The sequence below is a fragment of the Nicotiana tomentosiformis genome, chromosome 1 (genome assembly GCF_000390325.3).
Source record: "Nicotiana tomentosiformis chromosome 1, ASM39032v3, whole genome shotgun sequence".
Lineage (NCBI taxonomy): Eukaryota > Viridiplantae > Streptophyta > Magnoliopsida > Solanales > Solanaceae > Nicotiana > Nicotiana tomentosiformis.
In genome coordinates this window covers 84,654,514-84,674,624 of record NC_090812.1, presented here as the reverse complement: position 1 = coordinate 84,674,624, position 20,111 = coordinate 84,654,514, and the positions used below count along the sequence as shown (strand labels likewise).

Below are 20,111 nucleotides of genomic sequence, written 5' to 3'. Positions count from 1 at the left end.
TGCTGTAGTCAATGTTGGAAAACGTGTCAGGCTAATAGAAGGAAAAAATATTTGAAAGAGAAAAATAATAAATTGCACAAGATAAGACAAGACAAGATTTATTTGGTTCGACAATTTTGCCTACTCCACAGTCATACAAAGAATAACTCTTTATTAATTGAAGAAACAAAGAAGAAGTTGATGGATGATTTGCAAATGAAAATGCATATCCCTTTTATAGGCATTTGAATGACCTGCCGAGGTAAGCGCTTACATCATAGGAATACCGATGTAAGTGCTTACATCATACGAATGCCGATGTAAACGCATATATCATAAGAATGCCGATGTAAGCACTTACATTATAAGTTCATCTCTTTTTGATTTTTCTTTCTTTTGTTTTGTCCACTTTTCTTTCTTTCACATACAATAACAGGTTTGCTACTATCAATCTCTCCCTCAAACCTATGTTACATTAAGAAAGAAATTAAAATAAAGATTTGCTATTCTCTGGTGGCGCCTTCACCCTATCAGTCTTGAAGACTAACTGAGGCAGTGCACAACCTCAGTTTGTCAACACCAACAACTTTGGTCAGCATGTCTGACAGGTTCTTTGATCCTGGTATCTTCTGCAGGGAAAGAGTTTCTTCACTTATCAACTCTCGGATATGATGATACCTCAACTGGATATGCTTCAATCTTGCATGAAACACTGGATTCTTGGCAAGATAAATTGCACTCTGGCTATCGCTGAAAAGCTCACAATTGTCTTGCTCTTTACCTAGCTCTTTAAGAAAATTCTTAAGCCAAGTCATCTCTTTTCCAGCTTCTGAGATTGCCATATACTCTGCTTCAGTGGTAGATAGGACAATATTTTTCTGAAGTTTAGACATCCAGCTAACAATAGTACCACCCAAGATGAATACGTAGCCTGTGGTACTTTTTCGACTATCCAGATCGCCGCCTAAATTTGTATCAGCAAAACCTTGTAAGATAATATTGCTCATTTTAAAACAAAGTGCCATACCTTAGGTGCCTTTGAGACATCGCAATATCCATTTTACACCTTCCCAAAGCTCCTTTCCTGGATTTGACATGTATTTACTGACAACTCCAACTGCATGGGATATGTCAGGTCTAGTGCAAACCATAACATACATTAAACTTTCCACTGCTGAAGCATATGGAACTTTGGACATGTACTTTCATGCTTCATCTGTCTTAAGTGATTGGTCCTTCGACAGATTAAGATGGCTTCCGAGTGGAGTGCTTCTGGTCTTTGCATCATGAAGACTGAACCTGCTTAGTACCTTCTGTATGTACTTTTTTTGAGACAATTTTAAGGTTCCTTCAGACCTGTTTCTGCTAATCCTTATCCTAAGCATTTGCTTAGCTGGTCCTAAGTCTTTCATTTCAAACTCCTTCGCCAGTTGTTGCTTAACCCTGTTGATCTCATTTGTGCTAGATCCTGCAATTAGCATATCATCAACGTACAATCGTAAAATGATATAGGATTTATCATGATTTTTGATATAACAGCAATGGTCCATCTCACATCGCGTGAAACCATTATTATGCATGAATCCGTCAAATTTCTTGTACCATTGTCAGGGTGCTTGTTTCAAACCATACAAACTCTTCTGCAACTTACACATAAGGTTTTCTTTACTAAAAATTTGAAAACTTTCAGGTTGCTTCATGTAGATGTCTTCTTCAAGGTCGCTATGCAAGAAAGCAGTTTTAACATCTAGCTGCTCTAAATGCATATTTTCTGCAGCTACGATACTTAGCACCAACCTGATAGTAGTTAATTTGACTACAGGAGAGAAGATCTCGGTGTAGTCAATCCATTCCTTCTGCTGAAAGCCTTTTACTACTAATTGTGCTTTGTATCTCTTCTTACCATCATGCTCTTCCTTGACCCTGTACACCCACTTGTTTTGCAATGCCTTCTTTCCTTTTGCTAACTCTGTAAGTATCCATGTTTTATTCTTTTGAAGAGAATTCATCTTTTCTTTCATGGCTAACTTCCACTTATCAGAGCTTATCACCTGCATTGCTTCAACAAAATGCTCTGGTTCTCCAGCATCAGTCAGAAGTAAATAGTGAAGAGAGAGAGAGTTAACCTATTTGGAGCATTCGTGACTCTTTTAGATCTCCTTAATGTAGGTTCAGTATTAACTTATCCCGAATTTGATTCAAGTCCCGAATCCAGATCTAGTTCTTCATCTGATTCTATCTCTGGTTCTGGTTCTAATTCTGATCCAGATTCGGCTTTTGGTTCGGCATCTTCAATTTCAGATCCAGTTGTAGGCTCTCTAGCCACTTTATTTTCTGAGATTTCTTCTAACTCAAATATTTTAGATGTCTGTCTGCTGGTTCTGTTTGGTTCTACTTCAAGCTTGTCTTTGTACATCACATTTTCATTGAATGTGACATTCTTGTGTCTTAGGATCTTTCTATTCTGATCATCCCAAAATCGATAACCAAAATTATCATCACCATAGCCAAGAAAGAAACATTTCTTGACTTTAGGATCAAGCTTATCTCTATCATTAGAGTTTACATGCACATAAGTAACACAACCAAAAAATTTCATATGTGAGAGAGTTACCTCCTTTCCTGTCCATACCTCCTCAGGAATTTCAAAATTCAGCGGTACAGAGGGTCCCATCTTTACGAGGTAAGTTGTTGTGTTAACAGCCTCGGCCCAAAAATACTTCGGCAATCCAGAATGTATTTTCATACTTCTGGCTCGTTCATTCAGAGTTCTGTTCATCCTATCTACAACGCCATTTTGTTCCGGTGTTCCAAGGACTGTCTTGATCATTCTGATCCCATTCTCAGAGCAGAATGCTTTAAACTCTTGTCTATCATACTCTCTTCCATTGTCAGACTTCAGACATTTTAACTTTAGACTTGTCTAATTTTCAACTTCAGCTTTCCATTTTTTAAAGGTAACAAACACATTAGATTTATTTTTCAAAAAATAAGCCCATACCTTTCTTATGGAATCATCAATGAAGATGACATACTAGCGTGAGCCTCCCGGAGAAGTTACAGGAGTTGGTCCCCACACATCTGTATGCACTAGTTCCAGCTTCTCTTTCTTTGGCGTCCTTCCCGCCTTTGAGAAACTAACTCTCTTTTGTTTCTCGTAGATACAATCTTCGTACAAACCTAATTCAACATGCTTTAGGTTTGGCAACTTTTCTTTGGATGCCAACAACTGCATTCCTTTCACTCATATGCCTGAGCCTCTGGTGCCACAATGTTGTATCACGACCATGATCAACTGTTGCTATAGTATCTCGTTGTATTGCAGTTGCATACAGTGTTCCCTTCTTGAAGCCTCGTGCCACAACCAAATTTCCTTTAGTTATCTTCCACGATCCGTTACCGAATGTTATTGTATATCCTTCACTGTCAATCTGACCCATAGATATCAGTTTTTTCTTGAGGCCGGGAACATGTCGGACATTTTGTAATTTCCATAGCGTGCCTTGTGAAGTCTTTATATGAACTTCACCTTTCCTGACAATGTCCAGAGGTTCGCCGTCTGCTAGATAAACTTTCCCAAATTTTCCAGCAATATAATTATGCAATAATTCTTTGCATGATGTAGAGTGAAAGGATGCACCTGAGTCGAGAATCCAAGATTCGACTGGACTGTCTGCACAACAAATTAGTGCATCACCGACTTACTCAGCAATTGCATTTGCTGAATTATCATCCTTGTATTGATCGTTCTTCTTCTTCATTGGCTCTCTACACTAACTACTGTAGTGACCCTTTTTATCGCAATTCCAACACATAATGTCTTTGCGATTTTTGAATTGCCCTCTTCTCCTTGACTTTGATCTGCCACGACCATGACTTTGTCCTCTTTAGCTGTTTCTCCCCCTGCTTTCGGTATTCAAAGCAGATCCTAGGGAATTACTTGATTCTCTCCGGCGAATATCTTCGCTTAGAACCAAGTCTCTAATATCATCCAATTTGATTTTGGTACTTCCTGATGAACTGCTAACTACAGTTACTGTTGCAGACCAACTCTCCGGTAGATATGATAGTAGAATCAATGCCCTGACTTCGTCATCGAATATTATATTGACAGAACTCAGCTGAGTTAATATTACATTAAACTCATTGATATGTTATGTAACCGATTCACCTTCTGTCATCTTTAAGTTGAACAATCGACGCATCAAATAAACTTTATTTGAAGCAGATGGCTTATCGTACATATTTGATAAGGCCTTCATCAGGCCTGCAGTGGTCTTCTCGTTAATGATGTTAAACGCCACATTTTGTGTTAGCGTCAAACGGATCACACCAAAAGTTTGGCGATCTAATAGATCCCAATCCACTTTGGCCATATTCTCTGGTTTTACCTCGGTTAGAGGTAAGTGTAATTTTTTCTGGTACAAATAATTCTCTATTTGCATTTTTCAGAATCCAAAATCTTTGCCATTGAACTTGTCAATCTTAACCTTCCCTTCTTCCGATGCCATTTTTCACAAAAATATTTATGTGAATATTGCCTGTGAATAGTAACGATGATCAATAATGTCACACTATTCTTGTGAATAGTACATGCACCAGTACCGTATTTTTCTATCAGAATTACACTGTCTGTACTCTGATACCAGTTGTTGTAAAACGTGTCAGGCTAATATAAGAAAAAAATATTTAAAAGAGAAGAAATAAATTGCACAAGATAAGATAAGACAAAACTTACGTGGTTCGATAATTTTGCCTACTCCACGGTCACACAAAGAATAACTCTTTATTAATTAAAAAAAGAAAGAAGAAGTTGAGGGATGATTTGTAAATGAAAATGCATACCCGTTTTATAGGCATTTGAATGCCCTGCCGAGGTAAGCGCTTACATCATAGGAATGCCGATGTAAGCGCTTACATCATACGATTGCCGATGTAAGCGAATATATCATAAGAATGCCGATGTAAGCGCTTACATCATAAGTTCATCTCTTTTTGATTTTTCTTTCTTTTGTTTTGTCCACTTTTCTTTCTTTCACATACAATAACATGTTTGCTACTATTAGTCGATGCATGCGCCAATGTTTAACAATTCACATTTTTAACTTGTCTGAATAATCATGTCAAGTCAACCAAAAGCAGTTGATATGGAATGAAAGAAGTAATTATTAAAGCAAGCACATTGGCCTTGCTGTTGGCTAATCCTCCTACCAAGTTTGTTCAAACAACATTTCTGTTATGAATACTGTGGGATGTCCATTTAGTACTCCTTGAAGAATCTTGCATTCAAACAAGTAGCTTAAGGAATTTATGAACCTTCGTTGCTACTGTGCTTGAATAGTCCCTTATTTCTAGGAGATTCATAACGTGCCCAACAAGATCTATGAATATCATTCCAATATAAATCTTGTCCCCTAGTTAAATGGGTAACTTAAACCCTTACACTAGCCAGTATGTAGTGGAATATTGCAATCGTTTTTTCCTTATTTGCTCATTAAAAAATTTCGATGAAGATGATTCAATTGAACTCATTGTGTAATCCGAGTTATGCGCTCTCTTGCAAGATGTCTCGAGTAACATCTATTTTAGTGGATGTAATAACAAAACGAATACGATTCTTCTTTTATTTAAAGTATATTATTTTTTTTTGAAAAAAAGATTATCACGTCTTAAGGAAGTTATATGCTTCTATCTTATAGGCTAAAATCTATGCTAAATGCCCATTCAAGTCATTTTTATTACTTATTCTTGCCCATTCTGTTTGTCTTACAATATGTGCATATTCAATCCAAATTATTTACCCGACTACCTATTTTCAAAGCCCTTTCTATCACATGAAAACCCATTAACTTCCCAACCCTTTCCTCTTTTAATGCTTCAATTGGTCTTCTTCATATTTACCCTCCCCCTTCGTTCTGTCCCCCCCTCCCCCCGGCCTATTCTTCTCCTCCTCTTCTTCTTCTTCTTCAGATCCCCTACCCTTCGTTCCCCCATTCTTCTTTAGATCCCCTCCCTTCCCCTTTTTCTTCATTTTTCTTCATCCCTTCTTCCATTAGATTTTCTCTTTAGTGTGTATTTCTTCTTCCATCATGTCATATTCCCCTTCTCTATGGCTCCTTCATTTTTTCTGATGGTCTAAGCTTTCAATTTTTTCACAGCCTCCTTCCAAATTTGGGTAGAGGAATAAGTCAAAATTCAAAAGAATTAATTCTCTGCTCATGTATTTTTCAAGAGGATTTTTCATGGATAGATAACTTTCTTTAAAAGAGGAGTGAAGGTAAGATTATAAGAAATAAGAATTGATATGGGAAGTGGTGGTACTCATGGTGGAAGAGCCATGGAAGGTGGCATTATTTTTTTAAGAAGGTTGAGTGGGTGGGTTTGAAGAAGGGAGGAGGGGGTTTTCTTTAATTTTAATTTTTTTCTTTTCTTTTTTTATTTTTTATTTATGAGATTAAAATTTTGTTAAATAATATTATTTTAGCATTGAATATGATGTGGATGCTGATTTGTCATTCACATCAAGCAAGTGAGCATCACACGAATCCGAAGGGGTTTAAAAAGTCTTGTTTTGATTAAGTTGAGGTATCTAGATGATACTTTATGGAGTGTAGAGACCGGGATGACAATCCGGAACAAGTACAATTGTCTCCTAGGCCATTCTGCCAATTTAAAATATCAACTTAAAGATTTTTTGTTGATTCGAAATGGGTGTTAATAACTATTTCTAGTATCTTTGAGAAGTTCATACTAAAATTTGATTTCATTTGGAGCTAGTTTGAGGTGCTTGGGATTGAATTTTTAAAGACTAACCATTGTTGAGCTTGAAGCTCTAGAATTGAAAGTTCAACTTTAAGATTTGTTGCTTGACTCAAAATAGATATTTTAACATATCTATTTACAGTACCTTTAGAAAGTTCATACATGAGATTTTTAGAGATTTGTTATTAGAAGAATTAAATCCACCATTGAAGGACCTTGAAACTTAAAACTCATATATTGGGTTTCTTGAGTTTGTAGTTGTTTTGATCTGATTCTGCTTGGGGTTTGTTTGAAATGTTGATTAGAGGTTGTGACAAAAGTTTGAGCCAATTTGGTGGAGATTTTGTAGTAAACTTGTGATATTTGAGTTGAAATTTAGTTGAACTAGTGAAGAAGATGGATTTATATAGTTTTTAATTTAGCAGTATATAGTTTATTCCAACAATATACTGTTGTAATATACAATATAGTGTAATAATATATCGTTACAATTTGGTCTTTTTTTAATTTGTTGGAAATTTTCATTGGAACCTTTCTTAATGTTTCAATGGAGTTTTCATGCCTTTTAAAAATATTTCTTAAACAAAAATATTTACTTTTAAATGTTGAATGGAGATTGTGGCTAAAGTTTGAGCCAATTTAGTGGAGATTCTGTACTAGAGTTGTGAAATTTGGGTTGAAATTGAGTTAAACTAGTGAAGAAGACGAATTTGTACTGTATACCAAAATGGTATATCTGTATACCAGTTTGGTATCATAATAGAGGACTGGGCTCTTTTTTGAATGAATGAACCAAACCTCTATTCTGTTAGTATATGATATATAACATGTAGGTATCATAAAATACTAACGGGTTTTTTTTGTTAAAGGAATGAATCAGTTCTCTATGATATCCTGTTAGTATATACTCCCTCCGGTTCACTTTAAGTGATTTTTTTGGCTCTTTTCATACATATTAAGAAATTCACCTTTTAGCATTAATTAATAATGAAATTGACCGTATTAACCTTAATTTGCTCATTGGAAATATAACAAACAACTCCTAGGTTCTTTGCTCCAAGGACAACTTTAGAAAGAAGAAATTAATTCCTTCTTGATATCTGAAAAATCAAATATTGTGGACCACAAAAAAGGCCAAAAAGTGGACCGGAGGGAGTAATATATACCAGGTTGGTATCCTTTTCATTTGAACCTTTTTCAATGTTTCAATACAGTTTTCATGCCTTTTTTAATTTATTTTTTCTTAAACAAAAATATTTAGTTTGAATTATTGAATGGAGGTTATGGCTAAATTTTGCGCCAATTTGGTGAAGATTTTGCACTAAAATTGTAAACTTTGGGCTGAAATTAAGTTTAGCTAGCGAAAAAAATGAATTTGTACTGTATACCAAAATAGTATACTTGTATACCAGTTTGATATCATAAAGAATTGAGCTCTTTTTTTTTGAAGGAATGAACTAGACATATATCATATTAGTATATGACATATATACCATGTGGATATCATAGCGGACTGAAAATATATTTTTTTTGTTGAAGGAATGAACCAGTCTTATATGATACACTGCTAGATATATACCAGGTTAAGTATCATCAAGACTGGGTATTTTTATGGAAGGAATGAACTGGACACTATGATACCCTATCAATATGTGATATATACCATATACACATCATAGAGAACTGAATGTGTTTCTGAAGGAATGAACCAAGCCTCTATGATACCCTATCAATATATGATAATATACCATATGGGTATCATTCTATGATGCAACAATATACTTTAATTGTTACTAATATATTATTTTTGGTATACTATATGTTAGAATAAGTTGTTTATTGATAATTAATATAGAAAAAAAAAAAGATATACTATATCAGTTATCTTTTTTTTATTAATATAGTAAAAAAATAGAAAGTAAGAGCCAATGAGGTGTAGATTTAGATTATGAGAAAAATAAGAAATATGCAATGAAATAAGGGGAAGAGAAAACACGTATAATATTTAAGTTGTTCTAATAACTGATTGAGAGAACAAAAACTAAGAGAAAGAAAGGCAAAAGGTATATTATACCAGCTATTTAAAAAAAGGTGAATGAATATTTACTATATCAATTATCTTTTCTTATTGTATATAAAAAAAGAATAAAGAAAAGGAAAAAAATAAAATAAAATAATAAGTGAATGAAATTGGATTATGGAGAAAAAAGGAAATAAAAGAAAAAAGAGTTAAAGAAATTAGAAAAAGAACAAGAAATAAAGGAAATGAACAAAAGGAAAGAAAAGGGAAATATAAAAAAAGAAAAGAAACTAGCCAAAATTGAGTATAGAATGAGATTATGGTGAAAAGGAAAATAAAGAATAATATGATTTGGGGGAAAAAATGAACAGAAAAGGAGAAAAAAAGCAGTGAAATAAAAAAAGAAAAAGAAAAGAGAATTACCCACAAAAGCTACAGTGGTAGAAAAGATAATTAGTTTGATTGGTAGAAAGTAAATGGGTAGGCAAGAGTAATCAGTTTGATCTTTGTAGTTATTTTTTAGGAAATTTTACCTTATATAGCAAAGGTTTATACTCTATTTATTATAAACCAAAACCCTTTTAAAATATTATTTTCTATAGCTATCTTTTATTTTTTATAGCAAAATAGGTATTTATGGTATAGACTACCATTAAGGCATTAAATACGCTATGTACCATTTTTCTCTCTCATTCTTTCGATTATTCTCTCCCAAAATCACAGCAAAATATTTCTTCTTTCTCTCTCCACGATCTCTCTCTCACAACAAGATTGTATTCGCGATTTTTGAAGCACGATTCTCTCTCACTTTCAACGTTTTTGCTCCAAAAATTCGTGGTAAGTGTTAAAGTTTTTGGGTTTTTGGTCGGTTCAAGCTTCTTCATTTCTCTTCATTTTTTTTAAATCTTCACCATTGTTAGATTTTCAGCAGAAAACTTCAAATTTCCTATTCAATGGTTGATTCAACAACTTTGAAACAAGAGGGCCACTGTGACTTTCTTCTATGTCGGATATTGCAATGGATTCCTTTACACGGATACTGCAATATTCTTTACGCCAGAGAAGATTCGAGGGTCAGGGTTTTTGTTCGTCTCCATTTTTAGTTTTAATACAATGCATATAATATTTTTCTTGGCCGGAAAACACCATCTCCAACAAACTTTTTTCTCTTCTTTGTTATTTAGTCACATACAATGATACAAATATATTATATTTTGTACAAATTCACTCAAATACATTATATTTTTGCATAAATACATTTTGTTTGCTTGTATTTATGTATTTCGAAGGTTTGTAGTTTTTCAATACAGTCGAATACATATGTGTTCATGCATGAATACGGGATATAAACATTAAAATATACTGAATACAAATATTAAAATAAAATAAAATATAAACAATGAATACATTTAATTTTAAAATACAGTAAAATACAGTGAATACAAGTAGAAATACAGTGAATACAACCAATAAAATATACTGAATACATCAGTAATAACATGTATTAGGAATAACTAAAATACTGTTAATACAAATATATTTGAATACACTGTATATAAAATAGCGAATACAGTAAATACAAACATTGAATCTAATGAATGCAACAATAAAAATTAATAAATTAAAACACACTAAATACAAAAGTTATATACAACTCAAAAATGATTCTAATTAATTGGGTTGATAATGAGGCATGTTAGAATTGATTTTGTTGAGTTATATTAGGAGTGTATCACACTAATTGATATTATTTCAGTTATTAGACAGTCGAACATACCTATTTTAAGGTGATTTATGTTACTATATTCATGAATACATTACGCGAATACATGTGAATACATGCGCGTACATGTGGACTGCCTTGATTTTAGGCCCTTCATTAATACAACAGCGCGAATACATGCGCGTATCGCTGGACTGCCCTGATTTTAGGCGCTTTTTGCTGCTGTATTCATGAATACATGGCGCGAATACATGTGAATACATGCGCATATAACTGGACTGCCCTGATTTTAGGCCCATTTTGATTACAGCAGCGCGAATATATGTGTGTACCGCTGGACTGCCCTGATTTTAGGTATTTTTTGCTGCTATATTCATGAATACATGTCCCGAATACATGTGAATACATGCTCGTACAACTGTAGTGCCTTGATTTTAAGCCCTCATGAATACATGGCGCGAATATATGTGAATAAATGCGCGTACAGCTGGACTACCCTGATTTTTGATGCTTTTTGCTGCTGTATTCATCAATACAGCAACGCGAATACAACGAATACACTACCGTAACAATTTAATAGTAGCTGTAGGAAGTAATTATGTATATGATAACTATAGAAAGTTAATAACCACTAAACAATAGTGATTTCTGAAAATTATTCTATTTTTTATTTTTTCACGAAGCACGATGCATTTGGAAGCTCAATAGCGGGGCCTAGTTAATTAAGACCTGCATATTATTGAGCAATGTTATTCAGTTGTATGGCCCATGTCCTCTTAGGACATGTGATTATCAAGACAAATGTAGCTATCAGTACTATATAACCGTTTTACAAACTTTTCTAACTTTGATACCACACAGTGATATTCTCAACAGAAAATCAATCACGTGGAGACGGAGAGATGTAAAAATGATCAGGGAGGGACTTGGCAAAAGCCACTGATAGAGGATTGCGTGTTCTGATTAAGTAATGCAATCCCTCACGTTTAAGTAGTTACTCCTGATTAGCATCGAAATCTGGTAATACAGGGACCTTGGAAAGCGACCTTATTGTCGTGCTGTGTATTGCATAACTCAGATATTTTTATGTTGTTGTATAGTACTAGGGGTAATTAAGATTTTTAAATCATACAATTAGAGGAAAGGTACACCCACTACCAATAAATTACTACTTATAGGACTATCAAAGTTTGTGTGGACTTGGTGAAGTAGAGAAATCTAGTTATTCATCCTATCGCAATAACAATGGCAAATAATGATCGCAGAAAGAAGCAGGTGATAGCAATAATCGGAGCTGGTATAAGCGGCCTATTGTCCTGCAAATACAGCCTTTCAAAAGGTTTCGATCCCATAGTGTTTGAGTCCGAGGGTAGCATCGGAGGTGTGTGGACTAAGACAATTGAGAGTACCAAGCTGCAGACTCCAAGACCTGTTTACCAGTTCTCTGATTTTCCATGGCCTGATTCTGTAACCGATGTGTTTCCCGACCAACAAACTGTGCTGAACTACATTGAATCCTACGCTCATCACTTTGATTTGCTCCGTCACATTCAGTTCAATAGCAAAGTGTTGAGCCTCAGCTATGAATCTGGTGACGACTCCGACGGAGAATGGAATTTGTGGGGCGGCACCGGCGAGCCTCTTAGCACTAAAGGGAAGTGGAATGTCACTGTACACGACACTCGAACCCTCTCCACACAAGTAATTAATTAATTACTATGCCACTTTCTTTATCTCCTATTTTAAAATGTTCTCACGCATTGGAGATTTGTGTCGGTGTCAATGTCCGATGATGACATTTGAGTAGTATCGTCTAAGATCAAATAAATTATGCTGAAATATACTTATTCTGTTTAGCTTGTTTGGCATCATATTTTTTGGGTCAATTAATAGTATTTACAACGTAACTAGGCATTCTCTAGCATATACTAGCTAATACATTAACGCATGACTCAGCTTCATGCCTTTGTAGGATTTGTATCTAACCGAACTTGTCCTATATATTGACCACCAGGCCAATACTTCATTAGTAAGAGTAGAAGAGCTGATAAGCTAGTATTACTAACACTGTTTTAATATAATTCCCCAATAATTACTAGAATAGCTAATCTAATGCAGTGTGTAATATGATTGTTTGTAACCCAAAGAGAGCTGCATAAACGGTTCTCTGTAACTGTATGACAGAGTGCTATTTCAAAAACTTCTACAAATTATTTTTACAAGTTCAATTCAGTATTTATTGTTGGGTTAATATCTGAGTTGACTCCTACTTGATATGTATCTCCATAAAGTTGATTTTTAGAATCAAATGGAGGATAAGCATATCTCTCATGGCTGCAGGTATACCAAGTTGATTTTGCAGTAGTTTGCCTGGGAAGATTCAGCCAAGTTCCAAATATCCCTCAATTCCCTCTAAACAAAGGTCCACAAGCTTTCGACGGTGAAGTAATCCATTCAATGGACTATTCCAAAATGGATTCAACAACTGCAACCAACTTGGTCAAAGGAAAACATGTAGTCGTCATTGGGTCCCAGAAATCAGGAATGGACATTGCCATGGAGTGCTCCACAGTTAATGGTAAGTACTGCTACTGATCTTTCATATACCTTCATTCCCTGGACCTCTTTATTGTTTGTTTATAAACATCAGCTTGATTCTGTTTGCACTAATTTTGCAGGGATTGAACGTCCATGTACAGTAGTAACCAGGACACCGCATTGGAACATTCCCGATTATTTTCCATGGGGATTCCCTTTGGCATATCTCTACCTAAATCGATTCTCCGAACTTATGGTGCATAAACCCGGCGAAGGCCTTCTTCTAAGTCTCCTCGCCACAACTCTTTCACCTATGGTAATTATTTTCTTCCTGACTAATTTGACTCATAAAAAAACTGAACTATGTGCAGCAATGATTAGTCATACTTTCTCATTGAAACTAACAAATGTATCTAAAAGCAAAGCCAAATACTTTGAGGTTGACTAGAGGTTTCTTTATCTGAGATGAACATATTAGGAAACAAGTACTTTTCATTTCTGGCCGTGGACTGTACATCTCGCTCAAAACTTCAGCATTGTAGAGAAACCGGGCTAAATATACTCTAAGTTATATACCTGAATTTCAATAACCAAAGACTGAGAATCTGAGTAGCTTTCTAAATTGGAAAGATCTTGAATTTGGAGATGAAAAGTTATTCCACCAACTGTTATGGAAAAAGGAAAAAAGCAAAGACTCTTTACATGACACCACTAGGGAATCCAAAAGGATAAAACAAGTAAATAAGCGGAGTTTAACTGGATAGTTACAAATTTAAGGTTATATGTCAGCTATTTAGATCATAAGAATCAAAATACATGACTGTTACGTAACACAGATACATGCAAGTGTGCAAGTTAAGTGAAGAAATAAGAAAAATAAATACAATTGCTGCTGAAGCAACAACGGAGCAGTATGTGTCGACAAAGTTAACTACTATTCCTTCTCAAAATATCAGAATCCATCCCAAAGTTACTAGAAATCTGTCTTAAAGTTACTACTTATATGCTCGAAGTTACAACAATGTGATTTCTATTCTTCCTTTCACAAAACTAACATGCAGTACTAATCGAAATCTATCATATTTTACAGAGGTGGGCCTTCTCAAAATTTGTAGAAAGTCATATACAACACAAACTCGGGATTGCAAAACATGGAATAGTGCCAGAGCATAGTTTCTTAAATGAATTGAGTTCATGTTTAATTTCTTTAGTGCCTGAGGGCTTCTACGATAGAGTTGGGGAAGGAAGTATCAAGCTGAAGAAAGCAAAGAGCTTTGGATTCTCGAAAGAAGGTATCGTTCTCGAGGGTCAGGCTGAACCAATAAAATCCGACTTAGTCATACTCGCTACTGGCTTCAAGGGAATTGATAAGCTCAAACACATTTTTGAATCACCAAGATTTCAGGACTTCATTGCAGGCACAGATGATTCTGCAGTTCCTCTCTATAGGTGAGTATTAAAAGCCTTGTGCAGTGGTGGGAATTCTTTTGCATACATTCATCATATTCATCCAAATGTATATAACCTCATCTCATGTGAAAGTAATGTCATTCCGGATGATTTCAGGGAATGCATTCATCCCCGAATTCCACAACTGGCAATAATTGGATTCTCAGAAAGCATAGCAAATCTATACACCTCGGAAATAAGATGCCGATGGCTGGCAGAACTTCTGGATGGAAAATTTAAGCTACCTAGCATTAAGGTCATGGAAGAAGACATAGCAGAATGGGATACATACAAGAAGAGATATTCATATTTGAAGAACTACAGGAGATCATGCATCGGTGCATTGCATATTTGGTACAACGACCAACTGTGCAAGGACATGGGATGGAATCCTAAAAGGAAAAAGGGTCTTTTGGCTGAGTGGTTCGATCCTTATGGACCAATGGATTACACCGGCTAACGAGTATGAGAGTATCATCAGGTCCTCTTCTGACAGCTTCAGAGAGGTCTCCTTTTCTTTGTTCTCGCTTGTACTCAAAATACTATTGTATGTTTCGTATTTTCCTTCGTGTTGATGGCCGGGTGCCTTAGCTTGTCACTCTTTTATCATAGCATTCGCACAATAAGCTTGTGATCCACCTGTGGAAGCCCTGATTTATACTAGCTTGACGTTCATGCTGGCTCAGCTTTATGAATCTCTACTGAATGACAAGCAGTTTGTGTAGATTCAATGGCACAAGAATATCAGATGGATCTACGAAACGGTGTGTTGTATTCTTGTTCATTAACCTTGAACAATAAGGCTAGCATTTTAAATTTGCTATACTTTTTGTTCCGAAAAGATTGTCTTCCTTCCATTTCTGGTCAATCTAAACAGTGTTCATTTGGTTGGAAAAGGGAAGTGTTCATTTTCCTTGAGACATCCAGTACAATGAACCAAGGGAAAAAAGTATGCCAGATCCTCTTTCTCAGTACATCTTTTCCACTATTCTGTTCTCTAGAAACTGTAGTCAATGTATCATTGCAAATGCTCCCAAGCACAATTACTGCTGACAATTTACATTTCTAGCTCGTCTAAGAGATTGGCCAAACTGCCAAAAAATGCTTCTTTTGCAATTCACTTTTACCAAAATGGATTTTCAAAATAGTAAATTTTGGAGCGTAACAGTTTGTGTTTGGCCAATCCCTTTGAGAATTGTTTTTTACATTATTTGAGAAGCAAAACCAATCTTTATAAAAAGTGCTTTTGAGTATCAAATTACTATCAAGGTTCAGTTTACTATTAGTATATTTAAGAGAGAAATGAAAAAGAATTTAATTAAGTTTTTATTTCTATTTAATTAAAATATAAAATATAAACTAATAATAAAAATTAAATATTTTAATCAATATAAAATATGATTATACCAAATTAATAATATTTCACATCTGGTATATTACAAAAGAAACAAAAAGAATCATACCTTATGAAAAAAGTGTTTAAATGTGGTGATTAGCTTAGTTATTTCAAAAAAGGAATGGGAGTAGAAATAGGAGAGGATGAAAAGGAAAAAGACAGGAAAAAAAATCTAGGCCAAATACATAGGCATCCCATTAAACTTGGCTTAATTTTTCATTTTGGCACTCTAATCCAATCTTGTTTCATTTTGGCCCTCCAACCTCATTTCTTATGTTTCACTTTAACACAAAAGCTGACTAGATTGAGAGTGTGAGTTGTCTCACCCTGTAGGCGCGTGAGGGAGATTTTTTTGGGCAAATTTCCTTCTCCAACCCATTGAACTTGGCTCCATTTTTTCATTTTGACACTCTATCTCAACCTTGTTTCATTTTGGCCCTCCAACTCTATTTCTTATGTTTCATTTTAACACGAAAGCTGACTAGTCACATAGTGTGAATTGGCTCACATGATAAGTGCGTGAGACAGATTGTTTATTGCAAAATTCCTTCCCAACAGTAATAAAATAATTGTTGGCCCCATTTTTAATCTCCTAACTTCCTTCCCCCATATTTCAACTTCATTATTTCCTTCCCCATTTACTGTTTATATGAAAACCAACCGATTTCAGTCGGTTTCTTAAAAAATAAATTTTGCGGGACACTAAAAGAGTTTCCTATATTTTTGCGCAAAAGAAAAAACGACCGAAGTTGGTCGATTTCGTAAAAAAAATTAAAAAATAAAATATTTTGAAATAAATTTTATATTTTGTGAAACATGTGTGCATGCATATCCTGAATTACCCACAAATTTCATAAACTTTTGAATCGCTAAATTTTCGAAACCGTAAACTTTCGAACCCGTAATGGAACAAGGTTGAGATAGAGTGCCAAAATGAAACATAAGAAATAGAGTTGGAGGGCTAAAATTGAACAAGATTGAGATAGAGTGCCAAAATGAAACATAAGAAATAGAGTTGGAGGGCCAAAATGGAACAAGGTTGAGATAGAGTGCCAAAATAAAAAATGAAGCTAAGTTCAATGGGTTGTCTATGTATTTGGCCAAGCAAGTATGTATACGCGCTGCATTTTTACGTCGGATAATAGTTTTGTGTTAAAGTGAAACATAAGAAATGGGGTTGGAGGGCCAAAATGGAACAAGATTGAGTTATAGTGCCAAAATAAAAAATTGGGCCAAGTTTAATGGGTTGTCTATGTATTTGGCCAAAAATCTATTTATAGTACAAAGACTATTACAAAGAAGAGCAGGAGAAGGACAATAATACGGTGAAAACAAAAAGAGAAGAAAAGAGGATGGCATAAATAAAAAAAAGGAAAATAAAAAGGTTAAATTAATGAAAGATAATTTTGAAAATAGATATTTTGTCTTTAAAAAGTTAGTTTTCTACTTCAACTTATTCTGTTTCTTCGAAAAAAACTAGAATTGCTTTTGATTATGCTAAAAAGCACTTTTCCGTCTGGACACCTCAATATCCAAAAAAATTATTTTTTCAGGAAAAATACTTTTGACGTCCCAGAAGTTTGACCAAACAAACTATAAAATGGGAGTCCATGTATAGCCGTGTTGTTGGCTGATCCTCCTGCCAAGTTTGTTGAAATACCACTCTTGACCTATTGTGATATTATTCTACCGGATATATGAAGTTTAATTTAAAATGTTAGTTATTTGATTTTGATAGGTATATAAGAACAAAACTGTTGGTCAATTAGCCATCTGTAGGATGGGTTACTGCTGTATACAATAGTTTTTTCTTCAGCTCTAGTCTAGACAGATTAGCGTTCTTTCTTATTGGACAGACTTGAAGAAAGAAAAAGGAAAGGGCAAAAACGAGTAGAAGATCCATTAGTAGAAACTTATCAGCATCCGAGTGTTTATATCAAATTTTATGTACTTATCACGATTAAGTGATTAATAATGTGAAAATTAAATAATCATAATTAAGTGGAAAAAAATGTAAGTGCAAACACATGTCATGCATGTATATAACATTTGACTCCATTTTAGTGGATGTAAAGAACAATTTGATTCTGATTTTATTTGGAGTCACTTGATATTTTGTTTTTGAAAAAATTGAAAGAAAAAAATGTTAAAGATTAACTACAAGTCGTATAAAGATTACTAATCAGATGTTAATTTACTTGTACGATTCCTGCTCTTCCTCTCACAAAGTGACAAAACTAACTAATTAGTCGATTTCACTATCATATTTTACAGAGGTGGGCCTTCTCAAAATTTGTAGAAAGCCATATAAAACACAAACTGGGGCTTGCAAAACATGGAATGGTACCAGATCATAGTTTCTTAAGCGAATTGAGTTCATGTTCAGTTTCTAAAGTGCCAGAGGGCTTCTACGACAGAGTTGAGGAAGGAAGTATCAAACTCATCAAGAAGAGAATTTTGGATTCTCTAAAGAAGGTATCGTTCTCGAGGTCGAGGGTCAGGCTGAACCAATAAAATCCGACTTAGTCATACTCGCTACTGGCTTCAAGGGAATTGATAAGTTCAAACACATTTTTGAATCACCAAAATTTCAGGAATTCTTAACCGGCTCAGATGAATATTCTGCACTTCTCCTCTATAGGTGAGTAATAAATTAAATTAAAAAGGCTTGTGCAGCGGTAATTAGAATTCTTATATATTTTCAGGGAATGCATTCATCCCCGAATACCACAACTGGCAATAATTGGATTCTCAGAAAGCGTATCAAATCTATACACCTCGGAAATAAAGTGCCGTTGGCTGGGAGAGCTTCTTGACGAAACATTTAAGGTACCTAACATTAAGATAATGGAGAAAGACATAGCAGAATGGGATAAATACAAGAAGAGATATTCATATTTGAACAACTACAGGTACAGGAGATCATGCATATTTGGTACAATGACCAATTGTGCAGAGACATGGGATGGAATCCTAAAAGGAAAAAGGGTATTTTAGCTGAGTGGTTCCATCCTTATGGACCAATGGATTACGCCGGCTAACATATAGTATAAGAGTATCCTTGAGGTCTTCTTTCATCTGTTTCTCGTTTGTATTCAAAATCCTACTGTACTTTTCTTCTTTTCCTTCGCGTTGATGGCCCGGTGCCTTAAGCTTAATTGTCGCTCTTTTATCATTGCCTTCGCAAATTAAATAAGCTTGTGATCGATTCATCTTTGGAAGCCCTTCATTTATATATTTATAGTAGCTTGACGGTCATAGTGGCTCAGCTTTATGAATCTCTACTGAGTGATATATATTAATACGTACTACGTAGTATGAGTTATCATATGACAAGTCACCAGTGAGGTTTCACTATATGATAATTTTGGTATAAACATTGAGGGTTGGCATAGACATCAAAACATTAAAAAAGTTCAGACACTTGTCCAAATCTTTCCTCTAAATTCCTTTGAAGTTGCGACACTTGTGTGCGTACGTCCAAGTTTGGGGTAGGTACGTACATTTGGAGTTCAATTGTGTTAGGCCCAGTGTAAATTAAATGGGTTTTATTGTTTTAAGACCAGATAGCCTCTTGGATGTGTGGCACTAATTGCAATTTGCAAGTAATCTCAAGGCTAGTTAGGAGTTAGAAGGTTAGGACGTCTCAACACAAAGGTTGCTATCAAGCACACAAAAGAGTGATTTAGCTTAAACAAAGTGAAGATTGAGGTAGAATTTCAGTTGAGACAAAAACGCTAAAATTTCTTCCAATTTAATTTGCCTAAGTTTTGTTGGACATAGTTATCAGTACCTCCATTGATATGTGTTAACATGTACTCACTGGAATAAACTGATCTAGACATCAACTATTATTAAACTAATCTTCAACCGTCCAGTAATCTAAAGCTGATGTGATTATATAAGATTCTGAGTTTTCCTTCCCAAAGCATATATATATATACTACAGCTGTCAGATCTTATAGGTCGTGCTTTTGAATGCATGCTTCAGAAATCATTAAAGTGTTGCTTTCGTTGTGCAGTAGGAGTCTTTAATTCCTATTACCTATGTAACCCCAGCACCCCCCTATAAATTAAAAAATTCGATCACGAGGACGACTAGATATGTTTAAATACCCCTTTGGCGCGGAGTCTCGAACCAAAATGTGGTTCTTTTGGAGTTAAAGAACAAAAATGTGTGAAAAATAAATATAGTGATCAAAATATATATAACGTCCTTTTAAAGTGCGCTATTCCTTAACGGT

At 34.8% G+C, this 20,111-nt stretch overlaps 1 protein-coding gene and 1 long non-coding RNA gene across 2 annotated transcripts; both read left to right on the top strand.

Annotated features, from left to right (window-relative positions):
- Positions 1 to 11,599: 11,599 nt before the first annotated feature.
- LOC104096569 (probable flavin-containing monooxygenase 1) lies at positions 11,600 to 15,312 on the top strand. The gene is made up of 5 exons (XM_009602951.4): positions 11,600 to 12,185; positions 12,825 to 13,062; positions 13,163 to 13,338; positions 14,113 to 14,471; positions 14,589 to 15,312. The coding sequence occupies exons 1-5, from the start codon at positions 11,730 to 11,732 to the stop codon at positions 14,929 to 14,931; spliced, it is 1,572 nt and encodes a 523-aa protein (XP_009601246.1). The 5' UTR covers positions 11,600 to 11,729; the 3' UTR covers positions 14,932 to 15,312.
- A 2,799-nt stretch (positions 15,313 to 18,111) lies between these two features.
- LOC117276838 (uncharacterized) lies at positions 18,112 to 19,079 on the top strand. The gene is made up of 2 exons (XR_004507094.2): positions 18,112 to 18,508; positions 18,573 to 19,079. It is a non-coding gene; the product is annotated as an uncharacterized lncRNA (long non-coding RNA).
- The last annotated feature ends 1,032 nt before the right edge of the window (positions 19,080 to 20,111 follow it).

Coding starts and splice junctions, on each gene's coding strand:
- LOC104096569 (XM_009602951.4), top strand. CDS start 11,730: ATGGCAAATAATGATCGCAGAAAGAAGCAGGTGATAGCAATAATCGGA. Junction 13,339..14,112: donor CCACAACTCTTTCACCTATG/GTAATTATTTTC, acceptor CATATTTTACAG/AGGTGGGCCTTCTCAAAATT. Junction 14,472..14,588: donor TCTGCAGTTCCTCTCTATAG/GTGAGTATTAAA, acceptor GGATGATTTCAG/GGAATGCATTCATCCCCGAA.